Source organism: Gallinula chloropus (genome assembly GCF_964237585.1).
Source record: "Gallinula chloropus genome assembly, chromosome: Z".
NCBI lineage: Eukaryota > Metazoa > Chordata > Aves > Gruiformes > Rallidae > Gallinula > Gallinula chloropus.
Window position 1 is genome coordinate 77,786,515 of NC_140089.1, and position 25,160 is coordinate 77,811,674.

The window sequence follows — 25,160 nt, forward strand, 5'->3', positions numbered from 1 at the left end:
ATCACTCTCTCTGTAAAAAACTTCCCCCTAATATCTAATCTAACCTTCCTTCCTTCAGCTTCACTCCATCCCCCTTGTCCTGCCATTGTCTGCCCTTTAAAAAGCTGCTTCCCCTCCTGTTCCTCTGCTCCCTTCAGGTACTGGAAGGCTGCAGTGAGATCCCCCCGCAGCCTTCTCTTCTCCAGGCTGAACAAGCCCAGCTCCTTCAGCCTCTCATTGTAGGGGAGGTGCTCCAGCCCTCTAATCATCTTCGTGACCCTCCTCTGAACCCCCTCCAAGAGTTCCACATCTTTCTTGTTTTGCTGTTAAGCGCTACTGAGTGTGATGGGTTCATTTGCTGCTTCTGCCTTAACAGCCGCTTCGCTGCTCTCAAGTGACTTAGTAGTACTGAAAATTGTGCCTAGCAAACTTCTGAGTGTCCAGATCAACTTCAGATATTCCTACAGCAGTTTGTAGGCACATTCAATGTTCTTGTGGTAGAATATTTGCTGATCACTAGTCTGTTAACTATTTCCACAATGCCAAATTCAGTTCTTTATCAATCAACTGTGGCTTGTTTGGGTCACTCAAATGGATTTTAATAATGTAGCATTAGTAATAGAGGGACACAAATAAAGCAGGCACAGTTTGCAATCTTTTATTTCTGCTTACATTCTAGGTTTGCAAAGCATAGTGATAGACTCAACAAAAACATCTGTTTTCCCTCTGTTGGCGGTTTTCCCCCTCTCTAAAAGCAAAGAGCTTTCTAGCCAAAAAGGCTACCAAATTAAATTTCTCTCTGAGATTCTTTTCTAAATCTTAAGAATTCTTTTGTACTTCAGCGTGGTATTTCTCAGCCTTTTTAAAATGAAGCAGAAACCTAGTCTTTAACGGAGGGGAATAAATCCAAGGAGTGCAGAGTTACCTCAGTGACTCTGATTTACATCCAAATAAAAATCGAGCTTCATTCTGTACATACCTGTTAATTGGTATTTTCACCTTTTGTTCCACTTTCTCATTTGGATTATAAAAACGTGCACACACCTTTCTAGGACTGAGATAAATTTGCAGTCATTTATTGAACTGCTTTCCAGTGTTTTACCCTGGTGTAACACTTGGGAGGTGTGAAGTTCCTAACAATAGTATAAAGGTCATTGTTTTCCATGGGTTCGTCATTGGCACCTGTTGCTGGGTGGTTTTGCCCTTCATAGTGCACACCTTTCCATTGAACGTGGTCTTAACATACCCACATCAGCAAGGATATCATCATTAAGAGTCATTTTCCGGTATTATGTAATATCTTCATCAGTGACAATGGCAAGGAGGTTGAATGCACCCTCAGCAAGTTTGCGGATGACACCAAGCTGAGCAGTGCTGTTGGCACGCTGGAAGGGACAGGATGTCATCCAGAGGGACCTGGACAAGCTGGAGAAGTGGGCCCATGTGAACGTCATGAGGTTCAACAAGGACAAGTACAAGGTCCTGCACCTGGGTTGTGGCAGTCCTGATCAGTACAGGCTGGGAGATGAAGTGACAGAGAGCAGCCCTGCAGAGAAGGACGTGGGCCTGATGTGGATGAGAAGCTCTACATGAGCAGACAATGTGCACTCACAGCCCAGAAGGCCAGTTGCATCCTGGGCTGCATCAAAAGGAGCGTGGCCAGCAGGTCGAGAGAGGTGGTTCAGCCTCTCTACCCCGCTCTTGTGAGACCCCACCTGGAGTGCTGAGTCCAGTTCTGGAGTCCCCAGCATAAGAAGGACATGGAACTGTTGGGACAGGTCCAGAGGAGGCCACAAAGATGACTGGAGTGCTGGAACACCTCTCTTATGAAAACATGCTGAGAAAGTTGGGGTTGTTCAGCCTGGAGAAGAGAAGGCTCTGGGGTGACCTTATAGTGACCTTCCAGTACCTGTAGGGGCTACAGGAAAGCTGGGGAGGGACTTTTTAGAAGGGCATGGAGTGATAGGACGAGGGGGAATGGTATTAAATTGGAAGGGGGTAGATTTAGATTGGGCATTAGTATAAAATTCTTTATTAAGAGGGCAGTGAGGCCCTGGCACAGGCTACCCAGAGAAGCTGTGGTTGCCCCCTCCCTGGCAGTGTTCAAGGCCAGGTTGGAGGGGGCCTTGAGCAGCCTGAACTGGTGAGAGGTGTCCCTGGAAGGGACCACTGGAGATCAAGTCCAACCCTCTGACAGAGCAGGATCACCTAGAGCAAGCTGCACAGAATCGCATCCAGGTAGGTTTTGAATCTCTCCAGAGAAGGAGACTCCACAGCCTCTCCGGGCAGCCTGTCCCTGTGCTCTGCCAACTTCACAGTGAAGTTCATCCTCATGTTTAGGTGGAACTTCCTATATTGAAGTTTGTGCCCACTGCCTATTGTCCTGTCTCTGGGAACCCCTGAAAAAAGACTGACCCCATTCTCCTGACACCCACCTCTCAAGTACTCGTACATATTTATAAGATTCACCCTTAGTCTTCTCTAGGCTAAAAAGTCCCAAATCCCTCAGCCTCTCTTTGTAAGAAAGATGTTCTAGGCCCCTGATTGTCTTTGTAGCCCTTTTTTGTACCTTCTCCAGTAGCTCCTGGTCCTTCTTGAACTGGGGAGCCCAGAGCTGGACACAGCACTCCAGGTGTGGCCTCACCAGGGCAGAGCTGAGAGGGAGGAAAACCTCCCTCGACCTGACAGCCTCACTCTTCTTGATACACCCCAGGTAGCATTGTCCTTCTTGGCCAGGAGGACACACTGCTGGCTCATGGAGAACCCGTTGTCCACCAGGACTCCCAGGTCTTCTGCAGAGCTGCTTCCCAGCAGGACAACCCCTGACCTGTACCAGTGCCTGGGGTTATTCCTCCCTAGGTGCAGGTTTCTACACTTGCCCTTGTTGGATTTCATAAGATTACTCTGTGTCCAGCTCTCCAGCCTGCCCAGGTCTCAGAATGGCAGCACAGCCTGCTTGTGTTCCAGCCACTTCCCCAGTTCTGTATCAGGAAACTTGCTGAGGGTGCACCCTGTCCCCTCGTCCAGGTTGATGAATATATTGAACAGGGCTGGACCCAGCACTGACCTCTGAGGAAGACTACTTGTTGCAGGCCTCCAACTAGACTCTGTGCACTTGATCACAACCCTCTGACCAGACCAGACCAATTTTATTTGGAAGGGACCTGGAAGGGGCTGGCCAAAAGTTAAACGTGTGGCTAAGGACGTTGTCCAGATGCCTCACACACTGACAGGCTTCGGGCATCGATCATCTCTCTGTGAAGCCTGTTCCAGTGTGTGACCCCCTCTGGGTAAAGAAATGCTTCCTCATGTCCTGTCTGAACCTCCCCTGTGCAGCTCTGAGCCATTACCATGGGTCCCAGGGAGAAAGCCCAGCACCTCCCTCTCCATGTCCCCTCCTCAGGAAGCTGCAGAGAGCCACAGGGTCACCCCTCAGCCTCCTTCTCTCCCATCTAGGCAAGCCCAGAGTCCTCAGCTGCTCCCCACAGTCATTCCCTCCAGCCGTCTCACAACTTTGTTCTCTCCTCTGGACACATTCAAGGACCTTCACGTCCTTCTTGAGCGGTGGGGCCCAGCACTGCACCCCTCACTCCAGGTGAGGCTGCACCACCGCTGCTTACCGTGGGACAGTCCCCTCTTTTGGCCAGCTGGCTCTGCTGTGTTTCATGCCCCCAGGATGGGGTTTGCCCTCTGGGGTGCCAGGGCACAGAACTTGGCTGCTGCCCAGATCCCCTTCTGCAGGGCAGCTCTCCAGCCACTCCTCTCCCCCTCTATACACTTGTGCCAACATTACTCCATCTGAATCCAGGTTGAATTTCACTCCATTAATCACAGGCCAATGCTGCAATCTATCCAGATCCTGCTGCAAGGCCCCTGGTCCCTGGAGAGAACCAATGACAAGTCTTGGTTTGGTGTTGTTCAGTAAATCTGCTAATGGTGCATTCAACTCCTGCATCAAAATTGTTGATAAATACACTGAACAGGACATGGTGTACGTGACTTTCCCCTTATGACAATGAAGAGAAAGGCTCAGCTTTGTGCCCAGAGAAGACCTTGTCCAGTACATAATTTGCTACCTGTGCAGCAGCTCAAAAAGTCAGGAGAAGAAAGAAGCGCCAAGTAATGGAGGAGTCTGAGCCAAATGTTACATGAAATGTCCCTGCAAATGAGCTGGGAGGAAAGGTGAAGACAGAGATGAAGAGAGGGGACTGACCTGCCATCCATCTATCGCACTTCACAGGCAAAACTGGACACCGATTGTCTGTGCCTTGTTCCCTTACATGTGAGTGAAGAGGAGAATGTTGGGGAGTGTGTGCACACTTCTCCAGTCACTTGAAATCAAAATGAACGCTGTGCAGCAAGAGGTAGAGTGGAGTAGAGTGGAGTAGAGTAGAGTAGAGTAGAGTAGATGGAGGAGGAGAAGGAGGAGGAGGAGAGAGGAGAGAAGAGAGAGGAGAGAGGACAGGACAGGACAGGACAGGACAGGACAGGACAGGACAGGACAGGACAGGACAGGACAGGAGAGAGCAGTCTTACGTAGGAAATAACAAGCTCAGCCGGTCTACTAACTCGGAATGTCCCTCTGTGCTGACAACAGCAGAGAGCGCTCTGACGCTAGCAGCAGCTTCCATTCGGAAAGGCAGTGTTGATTTCCACCTTGCTGTGACATGCACGAAGAAAAAAACTCATGTTTCAGCTATTCCAGCGCTCCTCTCTATTGCCAAAGAATGCATCTAAAAATAATTTAAAATAAATAACGATAAAAAAGCAGCAAAGTTGCTATGGCAGCAGAATCCAGTATAAAAACTCTGCTAGTGTGTAAGAAGAGGGCAGTGGTTAGACACACAGTCAGGATTATCTCATGGACAAATTAGATTGAAATACTTTAGGGGTGAAGGAATGAAACACTTCAGCGTAGGCACAGGAGAAGTGGGTTTGATTTGTCCAGGGTAACTGGGGGAAGAGGAAGGGGGTCTGCAAGGAAGAAACGAGCTACAGATGCACTCCCAGGTAAGGCTTCCTGCTGAGGAAGATGCCCTGAGAAAGGCACTATAAAGTAAGACCTGAGAAAAAGCATGTCAGGGGATTACATCTGGGTCATAACTGGGAGCAGAAGGGTGATGTTTTGGATGCATTTCTGCTTTCTTGCATCCACTTCTTAAGAAACTTGTTGCAGCTGCTGCCAGGGGTGGTTGAGGGCAGTACATTCAGGATAAGCATTCCTCATATGGCAGCAGTAAATTATAAACCAGGATGCTGGATGCTTTAACTAATGTCCCCGGCATGACCTCCAGCAGATGATGTGCCAGTCTCCAAGCTGTGTGACCAATTCAGAGCCCCTGTGAGAGGAGGCACCAGGGCTGAAATGCTTCCTAGGGAGCAGGGAGGCACAGTGAGAGAAAGCAGACCAGAAAGCCAAGGATTTGCAAGAAAGTCCACATGAGAAACTTCCACCAAGCCTCTGCTGCTTTGTGTGCTCCCCCTGAGGAAACGTCACCCACGCGTCTGTGCTGGGTTTGGCTGGAGGAAGTGTGGGGTGGGGACACACACACACACACACATTTGTCTCCCCAAGTCACTGTTAGGCATGAGGGAGCCCTGCTTTCCTGGGGACAGCTGAGGACCTGCCTGCTCATGGGAAGTGAGGAATGAACCCCTTGTTTTGCTTTTACTTTTGGTTTACTTATTAAACAGCCTTTATCCCAACCCACAGGTTCGCTCACTTTTCTGATTTTCTCCATGATCCCACCACAGGGGCATTAATAAGCAGCAGTATGGACCTTAAAATACTTTGTTTTCTTGGAAAAACCTTCTGGAATTCTGGAAGCACAGGTGAGCTCTGAAGTCCCTGAGACAAAAGGTTCCAAATACCCACCTGACATTCAGACATGCCAATTTCCTATGGAGACATCAGTGTGAATGTGTTTTAATTCTACCAAGTTTGGTCAAGAAACTTTCCAAAGACGTGGAGCTGAAAACCACAGCAATTCCAGAGAAAATTTTAGTAATTCAAAGTCACTAACAGGGAAGAATACATGGTGTTATGAGATTTCTTTTACAATATATGCTGCTTCTAGAAAATTTGCTACATCAAAGAATCATTTGCCATCACCAAGCAGAGGTGCCAGGGCCTCACCACCCTCACAGGAAAGAACTTCTTCCTAATAACCAATCTAACTCTACTCTCTTCTAGTTTAAACCTATTACCCTTTGTCCCATCACTACTTGCCCTTGTAAAAAGTCATTCTCCAGTTTCCTGTAGGCCTGTTCAGACACTGGAAGGCTGCAATAAAGTCACCCCAGAGCCTTCTCTTCTCCAGGCTGAACAAGCCCAACTCTCTCAGCCTGTCCTCATAGGATACCTGCTCCAGCCCTCTGTTCATCTTCATGGCCTCCTCTGGATTCATTCCAACAGCTCCATGTCTCTATTATCACAGAATCACAGAATCACAAGGTTGGAAGAGACCTTTGAAGATCATCAAGTCCAACCAATCCCATCCTATGCTAAACCATATCCCTAAGTACCTCATCTACCCTTTTTTTTGAACACATCCAGGGATGGTGGCTCAACCCCCTCCCAGGGCAGCCTGTTCCAGGCCCTGACAACTCTTTCATTAATTTTTTTTTTTCTAATATCCAATCTAAATCTGCCCCTGCCCTGGGGCCCCAGAGCTGGTCACAGTATTCCAGGTGGGGTCTCACCAGAGCAGAGTGGCAGAATCCTCTCCCTTGACTGGTCACATTTCTTTTGATGCAGCACAGGACACGGTTGGCTTTCTGAACAGCAAGTGTACATTGCCGGGTCATGTTGAGCTGCTATTCTCAGTGATGTCCAATGATAGGACAAGGGGCAGTGGGTGCAAGCTGGAAGATAGGAGGTTCCATGGAAACATGAGAAAAAACTTTTTAACTGTGAGGGTGACAGGGCTCTGGGACAGGCTGTTCGGAGAGGCTGTGGGGTCTCCTTCTCTAGAGAGATTCAAAACTCACCTGGACATGTTCCTGTCTGACCTAACCTAGATGATCCTGCTCTGGCACGGGGGTTGATCTAGAATGATCTTTGGAGATCCCTTCCAACCCCTAACCTTCTGTGATTCTGTGCTTCTTATCAATCAGCATCCCCAAGTCCTTCTCCCCAGGGCTACCCTCAATCCATTCTTCACCCAGTCTGTACCTGTGCTTGGGATTGCCCTGATCCATGTGCAGGACCTTGCACTTGGCCTTGTTGAACTTCATGTGGTTCTCATCCATCAACCTTATCAAGGTCCCTCTGAATGGCATCCTTTCCCTCCAGCACAGCTATCACAGCACACAGGTTGGTGTCATCAGCAGGCTTGCTGAGGGTGCACTTGCACTGTCCATGTCTCTGACAACGCTGTTCAACAGTGCTGGTCCCAGTACCGACCTCTGAGGAACACCACTTCTCACTGAGGTCAATTTGGACATTGAGCCGTTGACCACAAGTCTTTGAGTATGACCATCCAGGCAATTCTTTACCATCAAGTGGTCCATCCACCAAATCCATGTCTCTCCCATTTAGAGACAAGGATGTAATTATTTTCTGGTAAAGAGCATGTAAGTTTCCTTAAGTGGGAGATTTATTCCTGTTTCTGAAATCAGCTGGGCCAGAATTTTTAGTTACAGTAGCTGTATGGGAGCTGGAGATGAGAGCATCAGCATTTAGCTGGATGGCTTCTGTCAGTATGCCAGATATGTGATTATTGACTCACACATGCATTTTTCATTAGGAAATCAAAGCCAAGATTATGTCAAGGGCCTGGTAGGCAAAGTAAAACAAGCAGGTTTTATTTCAATCATGTACTAGATAGCATTTTCATGGCTAAAAAAAAACCCAGAACAGAAGAGACAAGATGCCATTAGCAAAAGCTTCAAGTCTGTATGTGGAATTCACAAAGAGAAGAGGCTACTGTCTATGCCTACCACTGTTTCCCCTGCAGAAACAGTGGAACCAGACTGATGGATCTTGTCTTTCCTGGGGTTCATTCCAAGACAGAGAGTCAATTCAAGTTCTTTGAAGTCAGGAGGATGTTGTGGTTTTGCTTGGCAGGGTTCTGGTGGAGGAGGGGGCTCAGGGTGGCTTCTGCAAGAAGCAGCCAGAAGCTCTCTGCAGGCCCCACAGAGCAAACACCAGCCGGCTCAAGGCCGGACCTGCCACTGACCAAGGCTGAGCCCATCAGTGACGGTCACAGCGCCTTTGGGAGTCACATTTAGGAGACACACCCCCCCCCCCCCCCCCCCGGCCCAAGCAGCTGTTTTTTGCCCCCAGAGAAGGGAGTGAGAAGATGTAAGGAACTGTGCAGGCACCAAGGCCAGGGAAGGGGGCAGGTAGGGGGAGGAGGTGCTCCAAGCGGGAGAGACATTCCCCTGCAGCCTGTGGAAAATACCATGGTGGAGCCTCCACCACGGTGTGGAGGTTTGGCCTCCTGGCAGGGTCAAACCACCACAGAGGGCCATATATGCATTTATCATTCTTGTTTTCTAAGAGCCTCCCTTTGGACTGCAGGTTGAAAATACATGAGGGTGAGACACAAAACCCAATCTATCTCTGCTTCACATCCAACTGAGTCACAGACTATCTCCTGTTAGGGGTGGGCTTTGGCTCACCCTTTGTTAAGGAGAAGTCTCTAGCGTGAAGTAATTTGGGTTCACAGCCTTATGGAGAATAAAAGGAAGAGGTTCACCACACAACAAAGAAGTCTGTGTGTACCCATAAGCAAGTGAAGTTCTCTTGCTTACAAGAGAACTAAAAAATAAAAAAAGTGTGAAGAACTTCCCTAGCTCCTGTGTTCTGCTTCTGATACCCATACTTCCTTGGGTGAGTAGAGTTATTAGTTACTTCCTCTTCTCCCACTTGTAGCTAAGAAACAGAGGTAGTTTTGCTATTAGACATTAGGTGCTTTGTTCCCTCAATTTTCACAGTGGTCATAGCAGTATTTTGTTCCCATCCTCAAGTTTAAGACATGTAATTCACAGCTGTGACTCTATGACTAGAGAAACACTCTGATCCAGGGGGTGTTCTCAACATTTGGTACTCTGCATTATGTGCTTGTTAATTTAGTCTTACGCTCTGCTGTGTTCGTGTTTTGACACTACATGCCTCAAACTGCAGATGAACCTTCCTGGTAAGTGGTGAGATATCCCCATGGCCCTGCTCTCCAGCCTTTTGCTAACTAGATTATCACTTGAGCGAGACTTAAAACTTCAGTTTGCTCTTTAACTTTGGAAAGCCCTTGTAGAACAAAACCATTCAGTAATTAGGGGATGGACACAAAATTGAAATGGTCTCTGTTGCTATTGCTGAAGGAACTGCTGTGAGCCCTCTGAGTCATGAGCTAGCCACATGGGACCTCCCAGATGGCTTTACTTAAGAAATAAATTGCATCTCTTTAACCACCTTCAGGGAGGAACTGAGTACATCGTGTCCCAGGACTGAGACACTGCATGGTGCAGGAGTCAGAGCTGGAGGTTTCTAGCCCAGGAGAGCTGGTACAGACCTGCTTTACCATCTCCAGGGGGAAATTCACACAAAACCTCCCCAAAGAAACTGGCTTCTCACCATGAACAGAAAGCTCTGCTTGAAAAATGGAAACACACAAAGTCAGTAAAGAAAGAGCACTGCAAGAAAGGTAAAAGATAAAGATTTCATATGGGACATGATTACACAGTCTCTGAGCATATACCTAATAAGTGAGAATGAAAACAAATGGTTATCTTCCACAGCTCTAAATTTTACCTGGGAGTTCACTACGAAGGTGCCAGACTTTAAAGGATGATCTCAGAACCAAGATTGGAAACTAACTCCCAAAGGACACCTGAGATTGCTGGCAGATGTGAATGTCACTGTGAATCCAGTGCTGAAAGCACCATCTTAGACTACAGACAGCCCTTCTTCTATCATCCTTTTTTTTAAGTAGAATTGTTTTAATTTGCATAAAGATAACATGACTTTTTGCAGGAAATTATCTTAACCTGTGTAAAGTAGAGGCAGCTGCTGGCTCTTGACAGGCAGACTGATTTGCTGGCCTTTCCCCAAAGGATATCCCACTACATTCCTCATTTCCAAATTTTTATTTGATAGTTTCCAGTATTCTGACTTCGAGCTTAACCTTAAGCCTTCTACATTTCTTGCATACTGATTTCAGCTACTTTAATGTGGTCTCATACTAATCCCTAAACTGAATTGTTTGATTGAACAACACAAATAGTGAGCATCAGACCCAGCATGCATGGGCACGGTCAATCTCTGTATACTCAGGGAAACTCAATGCTTCAGGGACACCTCCTGCCTTTGGAGCACAGACAGCCATCTGTGAGGCTCTGGGAAGTGTCAGACTAGTTATACAAATGCTACACAAGTTTCCAGATTTCTACACCTAAAGGCAATTTCCTGGCAGTGCCCAGGCAAGCACAAAGCAGGAAGAATCGTCACATTTCACCCAGGTAGCTTGTCAGGATAGAAAATGAGAAACTCTGACTCATGGCAGCTGTGGATTCTCTTTCCAGCTGCCACAGTGAAATCTCTACCTGCGCCACTGTTCGAAATGCATTGTTTCCAGACATGGATGCAGCTGTGGTGTGGGGTCCAAGGGGGAGCACAATTGCAGAGTTCTGCAGTGATTTGTCACTCTGGAATCTAAGCTCTGCATGCATCCATGCCTTTGCAGGTCTACGGCAGGGCAAAACCTCCTTTTATTTTCTTTAAAGTGAGGAAGCAGGGATTAGAAATTCATATGTAGTCATGCAAGTTTGCTTAATATTAAGGAATGTTTTTTAACACTTCATTCATTACAACGGCCCAACCTGCAGCAAAGCACCCACAGCACACAGTGACCTGTACCCTGCCCACCCAAGATCCGTTGGGACTTCCCAAGGCACCAAAAGTTATAAGTCCCAGGCTCAGAGAAGCCAAAATATTGTATAAAGCCATATTCAGTTATCTTTGCCAGCTGTGCTCCAGATGCTGCCTAGGATAATGCTTTAATCCAGGCTACTCGTTTCCCGGAGCCAAGGTAATCCTGACAAGGAGGAGTGCCACAAAAGAAAATGTGAGATACAACCTGTTGTGGTTAAGAGGACCCCTGAGAGAAAACTGATTAGAAAAGGCCAAACACACCCTTTGTGGCTGCCCTCCATCATCCGTGTCCACAGAGCCTGGGCACAGCTGAGAATTCAGCCCAAAGAATGACTCAAATTTATGGCATGTACGTTTTTTAAACAAAGCCATCTCCATTGGTGGGAAGAGCAGAGCTGGTCAGTGAGTTTCTCCCCTGCAGACAGCTTTAAAGGTAAATAACATGATTATATTTTCAGAAAGAACACAAAATATGGGTATAAGATGGAGGCAGTGAAATGCTAGGTGTTCTTGTCCTGGTTGAGGCCCAGCCAGAGTTACCCTCCCCAGGCAGCCAGCCCAGGGGAGCTGAGTTACCCCAGGCTGTTTCCACACCACCTGACATTGCTCCCTAATAAGAGGGGCTGGTTGGGGAGGGGTGCTTCTGGGTGCCTCTAGGGCAGCCTGAGTGCGGCCTGGTGTTGGGTTGGTCCTTGCATTGAGCAGGACTCTGTGCTACCATCAGGTTACTAAGGCACCTCTGTGTTATCACTGGGTGTGAGTGGAATTTTCCAGGAGCTGTTACTGTTCCCCTTTCACGGTGCTTTTGTCAGTAAACTGTGCTTATCCCCCAGCCTGGTATAAGGCTCTGGCTGTTTCTCCTCCTGGAATGAGCGAGCGGCGTGTGATGCTCACCCACTGCTTGGGGCTGAACCACCACAGTTCTTCACCCACCACAGACAAACTAGAATCTGACTTTCGAAAAGTGTTACCTTTCTGCATTTGTATGACTGTCATTGACATACATCTAAAACTGAACAAAATTAAATCACATTGTTTTATAAGATCACTTTGTAATGGACAGAAAATCACTAGCATAGTGGAACAAGACTTCTCATTTATCAGTAGCCTGGGAAGACAGATTGTGTTAATGCACCATCCCAAGAACTTCAATTTGCTGCAGAAATGGTTTCTTTTTTTAAAAAAAAAAAATCTTTGCATTGATGAGCAATCCCAAATGATACAACACTGAACCATCTTAATTCCTCACAGGGAGGGGCTGATTCAGAGAAACACTGCAGAGCGAAAATGCTTGAGGGGAGGGGCATGTGAAAATAACACAACAGGTATTATACACAAAAGAGAGGCAGTACATGACTACAGGCAGAGTGTAAAGACATGGTTGGCAGTAGTGACACTCAGAAAAACCTACTTCAGCCTGGCCAAGCTGATTTCATGAGATGCCCTAAGCACTGGGCAGTCTCTTGGGGCTGATTTTGAGCAAGGACTTTATTTCCAGTTACCTTCAGAAGGAGCCTCTTTCCCTCTGCTGTCTGTAGGGGGAACTTACAGAGATGAGGTGGGTGGGCTAAAGTTGGCGTTTGTGGTAACTGCCCATGGGCACTGAAGTTTCATAAAGAGGAAGGTAGAAGGGTGCACAGAGGTCTCTGTGGGGAAAGAAAAGGTAACCAAACCCTCCGTGCTCTGAGGTCTGTTGGGACAGGTGTCTGTGGGTTGCAGCTGGCCTTTTGGGATGTAAATGCACTTTACCTGAGGTAAGCTAATTTGCATGTGTGATAGCTTTATCTTGTCCGTTCCACTGGTGAAGTGGAGGGGGTCTGAATTGGCCCTTAAATTCCAGGAAAAGGGCTTTAAATCCCTCTGCAATGGATTTACTCCAGCACATTTGGCAGCCTGGGGAACAGACCCCAGGAAGGGGCTCTCCCTGTCCATTACCAGGGCAGGACATGGGGCCACATGCATATTTTGCTGTTGCAGAAAAGCGATTGCATTCCAGTTTTTGGGATGCGGGGCTTTTTCTGGTGAGATGTTGAAGAATAAATTCCCATGTGCTATGTGGGAATTACAGCTCCTTTTGCATTTCCCATTGGACTTAAGACTCTGGCCCAGTGTCAAAACATCCCTTCCTCTGTGATACGTGCCATGACAGCAAGTAGCTGCTTTGTGCTTTAGTCTGCTGTACACTTCAGTGTGTGCTTGGAGGTTATCCTGATGTAAATTATATCCTGCAAATTCAGATGATTTAAAAGACTGGTTTTCTTGCAGTGCCATTCTCTTTCTTTCTGTGTTTTGATACACTGGAGAGTGTATTAAATCTTCCCCAATTTTCCCCTCACCCTAGATTTGCACCAATGAAATCTCACAGGCTGTACTTTTGACCTATGCAGCTGAGGTCAGATGAAAAGTAAAGGAATGATGTGGAAGCAGCTGTGGAGTGAAATGTGAGAACTCCTCTGCATGGGATCCCACACCAGAAAGGCCTTTATTGTAAAACTGCTAAAGAAACCTAATTTCTGATTTTTTTTTTCAGACAGAAGGTTATTAAATCAAAATGACCTCTCATTCCCTGAGTTTGAGAATCAAAATAGGAAATTAGTTTATTTCCGAATTAAAGCAGTCACTCCTTTTTATTTTTATAAATGCTCCATGTGCATCTTTTTCGTTCTCATTTAGTTTTTCTAAGTCTGGGTTTGGAGCAAGGTAAAAAAAGGGAAGTATTACAAGAAAAAGAGGGGAGCGATGTGAAAAGTGCTTATTAATATTTGTAGGAGTTATTGATTTTCACATCCTATGGTCTACAGAAGTTTGTAAAAAGTGTTTTATTTTTGTAAAAGTATTTCCATAAAGTCTACTCTGTATGCAAATTGTCACCTGGGTAACCATTCGTCATTTAAATTGCTGGGTAGTGCTGCTGTAATGCCACAGGCAGTTTACAATATTTGCATTGTTGTGTATCCACATAGAAATTAAGCTTTTAAAAGTAACCTAGATACCTGGTAAACCTGGTACTTATTTACAGCTCTGATTATACAGTGTCCAGAGATGACATTCCAGGGAGGCTGCAGCTGTAACACTTTAATAGACATTTGGGCAGAGGACTTCTTGGGGTCTACCAGCAGCCAGGTCTTAGAGGATTTTCAGAGGGTTATTTTAATGGAGAGCCTGTTTTGTGTGATTTTCCTTACACATTTCCCACTATAAGCAAAACCCGGCATCTCCGTGCTTTGCTTATGTTTTATTTACAGGGATACAGCACAGGTATTTTGCGGCCACATGAGGAACAGTGCTAAGGAGGATTTAAACACAGTGAAGGCTCAAGCAAAGAGCTGGCCAGAGAGGGCAGCCTGCCTGTGGTGTGAGAAGACATCGTTGCCCTGAAATGAAAAAAAATTCAGTGGGATCCCAGTTAGGTTGAGCCATGATCCACACACCAGAGGAAAAGCTGAGCTGGACTGTCATAGTCTTGCATAGCTGGGTTCTCATGGAGAAGGGGGGCTGCAGGCTGACTTCTCCAAGAAGCAGCCAGAAGCTCTCTGCAGGCCCCACAGAGCAAACACCAGCCGGCTCAAGGCCGGACCTGTCACTGACCAAGGCCGAGGCCATCAGTGACGGTCACAGCACCTCTGGGAGTCATATTAGGAGAAAAAACCTGCAAGCAGCTGCTTTTTGCCCCCAGAAAAGGGAGTGAGAAGATGTATGAAAATGTGCAGGAACCAGGGCCAGGGAAGGAGGGGAGGAGGCGCCCCAGATGCCAGAGACAAAGATGCCCCTGCAGCCCCTGGAGAAACGCATGGTGGAGCGGGTGTCCCTCCACAGCCCATGGAAAAGGCCAAGACCACACCTGCAGCCTGTGGAGAGGCCCCACGCTGGAGCAGGGGGAGACATTGAAGACACGGTGACCCCCGTTGGAGCAAGATCCTGGCAGGACCTGCAGCTCGTGGAGAGACCCAAGCTGGAGCAGCTTTGCTGGTGGGGAGTTGTGACCCGGGGGGGGAGCAGGCTGGAGCTGTCTGGGCCTGAGAGACTGACAGACATTCTGTGATTTATGGCTGCACCCCATAGCAGTGACCCAGGCTGGGGCAGCTGAGGAAGAGCTGGAGCCCCGTGGGAAAGGACTCACATTGGCAAAGTTCGTGGAGGACTGTCTGCCGTGGGTGGGACCCCACGGTGCAGCAGGGGAAGGGGGTGAGGAATGCCTGCCCTGGCTAAGAAGAAAAACAACTTGTTAGGAACTGACCAAAAACCCCATTCCTCCAGTCCCTGCCCCTCCCCGTGCCACAATGGGGGGGGGGGGGGGGAGGGGGGGGAAGGGAGTGAAATCATGACTGGGTATGCAGGGCAGTGTCATAAATTACTTTTCTTTCCTTTATTCTGTGCTGAGTCTGTTCTGCCCGTGACACTGATTGCAGGATGATCTCTCCCTGTCCTCATCTCAACTCCTGAGCCTCTCCATAGGTATTTGCTCCCTGTCCATCTGAAAAGGGGAGTGATGGAGCGGCTTTGCTGGGTGTCTGGCCTCCGGCCGGGGCCAAACCCCCGCAAGGACACACCCTGCGCACAGGCGGGCAGGATGCAAAGCCGGGGGGACACCCCCCGGGAGGAACCCGAGGGGGCGGCGGCACCCCCGCCGCCGCTCGCGTGCCGCCGCCACCCTGCGCGGGCACGAAGCCCGGAAAAGCGGGTGCTCGTCAGAAGGAACAGGTGCTTCCACAGCCGCTGACGCTGTGGGACGCCGCTCCCACCCCTGAGGCAGCCGCGCCGGACCGGGGCCGCGGCTGCTCGGCCGGGGGTAGGGTGGGGGGGTCACGCTGCCTGCCGCTACCCCGCCTGCGAGGACACCCGAACACCGCCGCCCGGCGGCCGGGCCGGACCGCGCCCCGATTGGCCTCCACCTCCTCCCGGCCGCCGCCCCGCCTCCTCCAGGCACGCCCCCTCCCGGCCAATAGGAAGAGGGTGCGCTTGTGACTGACAGCAGCTGTGCCCATTGAGAATGAGCAAGGCGGGGAGTCATTACCCTAGAAATGGCGGGCGGGCTAGAGTCGCGGTCACGTGTTCCGGATACCGTCGCTCGCTTTGCTGCCGCCGGCTTCCCCCACCGCGGCCCCCCCCCAAGGAGAGGACCCGGGAAGCGGTGTCGCCGCCGGCCGGTGCCGTCGCGGGCTCCAGAGACGGACAGTAGGAGCCCGGAGCCATGTTGGGCAGCGGAGCCAAGGCGGCCAAGCCCTCCTTCGTGTCATACATCAGCCCGGAGGTGCGGGGCTAGGCGGGCGGGCGCGGCCGCCCGGCGAGAGGGAGCTCCGGCGGCCCCGTGCGGGGGAAGGGGCCGCGGGGGGGGTGCGGGCAGGGGAGCTGTTAGACCGCCGCAGCTCCGGTCCCGCGGGCTGGCGGGCAGCCCGCAGCGCCCTGGCGCGGGCCCGGCTGGGGCAGCTGCGCGGACTCCTCCGTGCGGCCCTTCCCCTCGCCCCTCTCCCGGGCTTCGCTGCGGGGATTTTCCGCGGGAGGCTGCGCGGAGCTTCGGGGCGCGCCCGTGGGACGGGGCTGTGGCCGCAGCGGGGCTGGCGCGGGCTTGGCTGGCTGCGCCGTTTCGGGGGCGGCGCGCCGGGAGCCGCGGTGGAAGCGGGCGTCGTGCTTGTTGCTTCCCGGGAAGGCCGGCAGAACGGCGTTGGCCGGTCAGCTTCAGGCGCGCCGTGTCGCCGGTTCTTGGCTTGGGTTGGTTTTGGGGGCCGGTGACTGGATGTCAGCCTGCCGTTGGGGCTGCCCAGCTTGTGGAGGGGGGAGGGGGGGGCTTCCCGGGCGCATTCATCGCAACATCGCTGCGGGTGCCCGCGCATCCCCTCGCTTGCCGTCCCCTGTCTCGCAGGCTCTGCCCTTCACAGCGCGATGTTGGACTCCCGGCCGCTGTTCAGTGTTCTTTCCTGCCTACTCCTGGTGAACAGCTGTTTTCTAGGAAGAACAATCTTCTTGAAAACCAGCCATTTGTAGGGTTTTTTTTTCCCCTATATAGTTCTTCATAAGCTGTGTCACACTAGTTCTTCGTATTTTATCTCTCTGGAGAGCTGCTTCTCAGACAAAAGTCTCTTACTCATCTTGTTAATTAGTACAGATACTGCCCGTACGGTACACTGATAGGACCGTGGAGAATCTGCTGGGTTTATTTCTCACTGAGTCTGAAATAACAACGCGGAGTTGTCCTGGCTCAGCTGCGCTGTTTAAATTCTAATGCCCTTCCTTTGCGGTAGCAGTTCTGGTTTTATGTGTTGTTGTTCAGCCCCAGTGACTTGTAGCTTCATCATTTTACTGTAAAAGTTTTCTGTCTTCCTTGTATTGCACAATGAAATTGGATGTAATTTGTAGGTACAGTTATTTGTGGAGTCAGCAAATGCATCTCCCTGTGAAGTCAGTCTTGCACCTTACAAACACATGCCATGCAAGTATACAAAAACGTCTGTGCTCCAAGAACTGAGTTTTGGGAAGACAGATTCACTTGTTGGACTCTTAACAAGTCGCTTCAGCATTTAAGTGAGCGTGCTCGATGGTTAAAGCTTGCTGAAAAAAATGGCCAGTGGGAAAAAGTACCAGTCAAATACATGTAGTGCAGGAAGATATCAGGTTAAAATACTGTTTTTTTTTAATGTAGTTATAACTACAGTAATGTAATTCTTCAAATAGGAACCTGATGGCTGCAAGAAGAGTAGTGGTGGTATTTAGTATTAGAGGATGAAGCTCTTAATGAAATACCCTGAACCACTAGAGCCTGCAGTCATTCCCTCTGCATATTCATGCTGCTTCTAACGGTCTGCTTTATGCACTTAAAGACTTGGGTCTTGTGGTAGAAGCTGTGAAATACAGACCTGGCTTCAGTGACAGAATTTTGCGCCTTCAAAGGCTCACTGAAACTGACAACTCATGGCAGTAGCAAGTAAAGCACGTTTAACTCTTGTCTCTGTTGGGTATTGGTTGCTTTTTGACAGCTTATAAGTGCATAAATAGGATTGTTACACAGGAAGTTGAAGACTTCAGTGGGTTTTATGAGGATTAAAAATATCACTTTAGATAGGTGATGAAACTTAAGCTGCTGCTTCTATGGTAGAGGAGCCCTACAATAAGAAAATGCAGTAAGCAGAGCTGAAACTTGTTTGAGCCCCATATTTAGTCCGTCCTTAGGTAACTGAGGAACACAACAGGTGATGCCAAGGGAAAAACAGAATTAAGTTAGCTTTAAACTGCTTTGGGGGTTTGTTTGTTTGAATATGAAGAGAAACAGGAACTTTATTCATGTTAATATATGGCAATATAGAAGTAAGGGGTGAACAGAAAATGCAGTTTATTAAAGGAGCAGAAGTGATTTCCGCTGTGAAACCCCAGAGTGTCTGGAAAAACAGCATTTTTGACATCTGACTAAATATAACCTAGTTATGTTCTGCTGTATGGAACCACAGATCAATCAATGGTCTGTTTAGAGCGAGACTGTAGGATGTTGATGTTAGTGACACACTTCCCCTCAGGACAGACTTGGCTACCCTGCAGGAAGTGGGGTGAATACTAGGGTATAAAGTCAATGTTTTGACAGGTCTGATCATAGACGAGGAGTATTTGTCTATGGAGGCACAGAAACAAGAAGCAGTGAATTACTTTGATATCTAACTCCAGCATTTCAAAATGGAAAACACTTACAAGACTAGAAAGCTGGATCATAGATTCCTTAAAAATCTTAATTTGAGGAGATATTAAACTTGATTTGAAGCTTAATGTTACCTTGTGTGCATGCCTTCTTAAAAGTTAAATTTTTCATGGTAATTCTTAGGGATCTTAGGTCATATATTAGCCTTTAAACTTCAGAAAAGTTTGTTCTGCTTCCTGCAGCTTGTCCCTGAAATCTGGACAACCCCTGAGGCTGTTGAGTTGTGATGCCAACTTTCATAGGATGGTTTTGGTTGGAAAAGACCTTAAAGATCATTGAGTCCAACCACTTTCATGCCTCTTGTGCTTTGCTAACAGCTCCTAACCACTATGAATTGCTTATTAAATCTTGGTACAATGTTACCTGTTCTGTAGCAATCGATTTAAAAAGTTTTTTTCTAAATTGGTTTCTTCCAATTTGAAGTGATGGGATTGAAGAGTGGTGTAAGGAAGAGGAGTGAGCAAAGTGGACAGCTGGGCTGTGGGCTGACGTCATGGGAGCTGGGCATTGAAGTCAGAGGAGATGGACAGGACAATGTAAGGAAGGAGGAAAGGATAGAAGATGAAAAGGACATGGAAAACATGAGCTATGATCTAATGAGCTATTGGATAACAGAGCCATGAAAGGAAGGAAAACCAGCTGTTAGAGACTATTTTCAGCACTGTTGTTAAAGCGTAATTAGTGTCTCCTCTGGCTTGTATGGCATACAGCATGGGGTCATGCTTATTTCACCAAGAAATAGTCTTTAGAAAATACAAAGTGTGTATTGTGGTTTGTTTATGAATACAGAGTATATGCTAAGCATGTCCACAGGTATTTCCTCTTTTGCATGAAGTTCCAGTGGAACTGTTAGGCATAAGTTTGATTTATTTTACTCAGAAATGCTTGCTGGAGCACCACAAACTAACTTGTAAATATTTGAGTGTGTAGTTTTACACAACTGATAAATGTACAGTTCAGAAATCTGTTTCAGCCCTGTTAGTCTTTTAGTGAGGTGTAAGTAAATAAAGAAATGTTGCTAGCAAGCCTCACCGTCATTTAGAGCTTTCCTTAGGAGAGATTGTTTGTGGAAAACTATATAATAAAATTACAATATTCTGTGTTGTCACATCAGTACTCTTTGTTGTTGGCCTTGGAAGAATGTGTGTTTCACCCAGTGCTTTTACAACCCTGTAAGCAATAGCTGGTTCCTTCATTACTTGAATCAAATAAACAATGTTTTTTCCTGTATGTTTACTAAAAAATCTTGCGCTTTGCTGTTGGAATAACCTCTAGTTCAACTACAGACAGATGGAAACATTACTGTGGGGAAAGGTAGGTTCAGACTTTATGGCATGCTGTTTGCAGCAGCGGGCTGTATGCACAGTCTGCTGAGAGTGATGAGCAGCATCTAGTTTCAGTGGGTCTATCTACATATTTTCTAATACTGATAAAGAAAAAAACCCAACAGTATCTCCAGTAAGATTGGAATAATCTGGATGCTAGCTCACAGGGAATGTGTTTCACTTTTTACTCACTTTCTGTCCACAGTTTATCTCCCTGTGGAGTAGGAGGCAGGGAATTGCTCTCAATTGTGGCAAGGGTCTAGGACAAAGAGCAGGAATCATTTGGGATCCCTTTCCTGCCCTGACTCTTAGGATCTGCTTAATACAGTGTCATTGTTACTTGATCTTCCTGTCTCACACATGGTGGCTGTCATGCTTCAACACTTGGGAAAGAGATGTCACCCCCCCCCAGGCAGACTGGGGAAATATGAGCCCCTTAAAAATATGTTTTTTGGGTGGAAGCTGAATATAGTCCCTGGGTATTGCAAACTGTGTAGCTGTTCCCTTTGCTCTGGTAAAAAGTGAGAAGAGGTGAGCCTTTCCTTAAGGAAAACAGCTTCCCTGTTGTGTTGTCTTGAAGCAGTGAATCTGCAAGGAGTATGTTGTCATCCCTCCCTGGCACTTCTGGTTTGGTAGTGCTATCAGCTGAAGTATGTTTGAACTAACAAGGATGATGCATTACTTATCAGTATGGTGTGACATGTCAGCCTGCAGTTTTGGTGTAGTTTGGTACTCTGTACCTCACAAGTGGTAATTTGGGGCTGTTGTGTGTTGCCTGCCACTGTTTGAGAACCTGTAAAAAGGAAGGTGGCATGAAGTAAGCAGGCGGGTGGGCAGCATCTCTAAGGACTTTCTAAAGCCTTCAGCAGAGTCGAGGTCTCTAGTTCCTGTCACTTCTGAGGTAATTCAAAGTTAATTTTCCTCATTTGTGTGGTGTCCTGTGGGATCCTGCTTCTAGCTATTGTGAGTAGTAATGTTTCTTGAGTCGTATCCTGAGTAAGAAGTGTCAAGGTGCTGCCAGGGGCATTCAGAGTGGCGAAGCTATGGATGGAGAAATACCTATCCAGAGATAGCGTAGCTTTCAGTGATCATATATGGAAAGCGTTTACATTCTTAACTTGAACAAATTGTCAGAGGGTGAAAGTTTCCTGAGGTCTGAGTGGATTTAGTAGCTTGTGGAAAGGGAGACACTTCTGCTGCTTCCACTTCTGCTGTTCCTGTGCTTGTCTGACCTGTTGATGAGCCAGTTCTGCTAACAATAGGCAGTAACACAGACTTTCCAGCTGATCTTTTGAACCAAATTACCTCACCGTGGACAAACCCGGGGATAAAAGGAGTGGGTGGGTGAGTACAAACTGCATGACTGATTAAAGGGGTGTCAAGGAGCATGCAGATTAGTGTCAGCAAGTGTGTCCTAAGAATTGTGTTGCCCCAAAACTGAAATCTGAGAAAAATAAAGTTGAAAGAGTAGAAATACTAGATAACATTGATACACTGATTGAGAGTGAGTTAATGAAGAAAAATTAAGTTCTTTACTTTCTCCCTTAAAAGAGAAAATATAAAATGTTACACTATCAGCACTTAATATATTTTATATTTAATATAGTATTCAACTAGAATGCAAGCCATGAATATAGTTACCTCCAGTGCAAATGAATGAAAACTACCTTTAAGGTTTTTATGATTCTGTTACAGGAATATGAATGTTGACTTTCAACTAGAGCTCTTGGAAGTTGTACCTTTATAGGAATTCTACCTATAGTAAGCATTTCAGGGTCTGAGGGATTTTGTCAACAAAGAGTGGAACTGGGCTTCAGAAGCTTGTCTCAGTGTTTGACAGAGTTCTCTGGTTATCTCCTGAAAGGAATTAGAATTTTAATTAAATAGCATCACAGGAGAACAATTTCACTTGTAACCAAACCCCAGAACACTTGTTCACAATTACTTGCCTCTATATACCTGTTCCAAAAGCTTCATTGTGTTTTAACAAGTGGATTAAAGCTCAAAGAAATCTTTTAGGGTCCAGTTCTGTTTTGTTTTTTCTCAGGTCTTACCTGCCAACACTAGCTTAAGCTGGTAATCATAGCAATAAGGATGAACATTCAAGCAGCGTGTGTACATCAATAGTAGTTAGTTTCTATGTGCTTTAAGATCTCTCCTATGGTAGAAGTTACTGGGAAAACAACAACTAGTTAGTATACTGCTTGACTGCTCTGTAGCAATGATTACTGGCATAGTTTGTGAGCAGTGTTGCATTCAATTGCACAGGAGCAGTGATGGAAGGCGTAGCTATAAAGGCTAGCACAGCCTAATTTTGGTTTACAGCCACCAGTGGTGAAGGGACAACACATGTGGAAAAAGTGTGTATTTCTTCCCTGAATGCAGTAGTGTTCAGCTTGAGCCACATTTGCACAGTAACTTAGCTGACAAGCATGAACTTTTAAGTTTTATGTGCAGCATCCAGGCCTAGAAGTCAAAGGCAGAAAACTGTGTGTTTTCTGTGGTAGTTGCCAGCTGTTGTTGCAGATTTCTTTCCTTGCACTACGACCACTCTCATTTTACAACCTTTACCTCCTCAACCTCTCTTGAACGTCTCTGTTCTCATGACGTGGTTTCCTGGTGGTTTTACATTTTCTTGCATCCTTCAAGCTTTGGTTTGGGTCTCGTGAGTGTTGAGAGCAACTGTTTATATGAGCAGCACTGGGGAATTATTTTTGTGCTCTCAAGGGCTTTTGTTTCTCTGTGCATCATCCAGCAAAACTCTTATTGCAAGTCAAGGCAAGTAGTCAAAGGAGACGTAAGCAGTATCTGATTCTGGATGCTGGTGACAACCTAAAATTAGCTTGCTTACTGCTGTGGCCACAGGGGGCTTTCCAGTTAACCAGTGCTGTTCCAGAAAGTGCATGTGCAGTGATTGGGACTTGGAGGAGGAAGTTCTGAATTGGCTGAGCCGGAAGGGTGTAGCGTGTCCTCTAGTTTAATAGTCTTTTAGCTGGAGGTTTTAGCCCAACTCTCAGTGCTTCAAGGATGGAATAAATGATACTGAGAATTTCATAATTTGTTTTGTTCAGTTTGGGTCTAAAGGATACCCTGTGACTGCTTTTACCTCTTGCTCTGAGATTCTGAAGTTCTTTTCCCTATAACCTTGGTAGTATTACTGAAGTAACATTTGTACTTTGATTGCAAATAGTGCATGTAAGAATCAGAAACAGATGGTGAAGGATGAAGCTTGAAAAACTTCTGTGAAGTGTAACTTATAAACAAATACTTAAGCCATATGTGGAAAAAGCTTATGAATGAATGCTGGGAGATGGTGCTGTAATACTTAGTTTATGCTTACCCATTTACATGTGTTGAGAAGATGAAAAGTGTTAGTAATGCTTTACTTCTGTCACTTACACAAATAATGCTTTTTCTTTTTTGTGGTCACAGCTGCATGTAGCTGACACTGTGGCTGTCAAATTACTGACTCTTATTTAGCTAGTAGACTGCTGACCTTTTAGTGGAAGGAGCACATTGCAAACTTATTCTCCTTAATTTAGAAAGCTTTTTCCTTAATTTTAAATTTGCCTGTTTTCTAGAATGCGAGACATAAGAGAAATAGTGCCTCTGTTGACAGCATGTATTTGAAGTATGAACTTTGCAAAGCAATAACTACTTGTTCTTGTTTTAGGAAGTACACATAAAGGAACACATAGAAAAGGAAGTAAATCCTCACCTATTACCAGGTAACTGCTGTCTGTTTTGTTATTAGAATTAAATAGCAAAGCATAAATCATGTAAACAATATTTAAATATTCCCATGTCTGCAGCATACACTCATGTGATATCAGTGTCCCAAGTAGTAAAACAGAGGTTTTGCTGTAACATATCACACAGGCTGAAACATTTTAAGTATCTGTACCTGCACAGGTGAGAGAAAAAATAAAAATATTTAGAGTACAGTATCTTCAGGTAAGATGAGCGTGGAGAGGTGTCTATACTTCAGTTTGTACAGTTTCCTAAAAGATGAAGTTGGAATGGGGTTTGCTTGTTGCTTGGGAACTAGTAGGAACTTACCTTCTAGTTCCTTTGCTTCTACTGCAAGTTACTTGAGCATTTTGATGCCATGGTAAAGATTTTTTTTTTAACTTGCAATTCTTTCTTTGTAAAAGATGTTTTCCATGAACAGGGAAGACAATGTTACGAAGATAAAATACAAGTAAAAGCTGAGAATAAGCTTGTATTGTTCTGTTGGGATTTCTGCACTTCATAGGAAAGACCCTGAGTCTAGCTGATTATACATTTTAAAATGCCTTTCTTACTCTTTTGAACTTAAAGTTCAGTTCCTGATAATTGAGATTAGAATTTCACCATTATTTATGCAAATTTGTGTTTGAGAATTTTAAAATAGCCCTGGGACCTGTAAAATAAGACACATCTATTCAAAGCTGTGAAAAATTAACTGTGGTGAATGTGCAGTAATAGACTCAAATGTTTCAGCATTCTTAGAGTTTAGCAAAAAGGAAAACTGGAAGAGTCTTCAACTTGTTTGACTGTGTTAAATACTTCTAAGTGGGTTGGTTTGGGGTGGGGGGTGATAACATCTGTGATTACTCTTTGTAGCTCCATGTGTTGCTCTACTATTTAAGAGTAGGCTATGATAGAGGTACCTCTGGTTACAAAACTGATAAACGTGCAACAGTGTTCAGTCCATCCTGAGTAATGCTAATAACTTGGAGAGCTCTCAATGTACTGATCACAAGCTGCCTGTTAAGTCCTTCTGTATAACACTGATGAAATATCTTCAGAGATACACTTATGAGAAGCTGTCAGGAAGTTAATGCTTCTTGTTTGAGAGTTAAATGAATTTGGTTGTAAATGTCAGTTATGTTGCAAATCAGTGTTTCTTTTATACAGGTGAACTGCTGCTTTGTGAGGCAAACACAGTATACAAGTATATACAAGATGGGTCAAATCGTGGCACCTATGGGAAACTTGTATGCACAAACTTCAAGATTGCTTTCCTTGATGATTCCGCTTCAGATGATAATGTAGGAAGACAAGTCTTTTAATTGTGACCAAACAGACTCAGAAGACGTAGTTTCTCAGACTAAATATCTTTGCTTTATAAAAGGATATGGAATGAATATAGAGTTATAAAAAGTTTTAATGCCTGAAGGCTGATTTCAATCAAGTCTGCATGTGCTTAGTCTATACAGATCATACCTCGAGCTCTAATGACTGAGTAAAAATGGCACAAGCCTGTATGTGGACATGAGACATAGTTTATAAATTTATAGCTTCTGAGTTGGTAATTTTG

At 46.2% G+C, this 25,160-nt stretch overlaps 1 protein-coding gene across 1 annotated transcript in view; it reads left to right on the forward strand.

Moving 5' to 3' along the window:
- Positions 1-16,043: 16,043 nt before the first annotated feature.
- Positions 16,044-25,160, forward strand: part of MTMR12 (myotubularin related protein 12) — a gene marked incomplete at both ends in the record, with an annotated part of 31,307 nt that continues 22,190 nt past the window's right edge. Inside the window, 3 exons of the mRNA XM_084278520.1 lie at positions 16,044-16,103; positions 23,532-23,586; positions 24,758-24,891. Of these exons, the coding sequence (XP_084134646.1) occupies positions 16,044-16,103; positions 23,532-23,586; positions 24,758-24,891 (249 nt within the window). The remainder of the gene's footprint in view (positions 16,104-23,531; positions 23,587-24,757; positions 24,892-25,160) is intronic.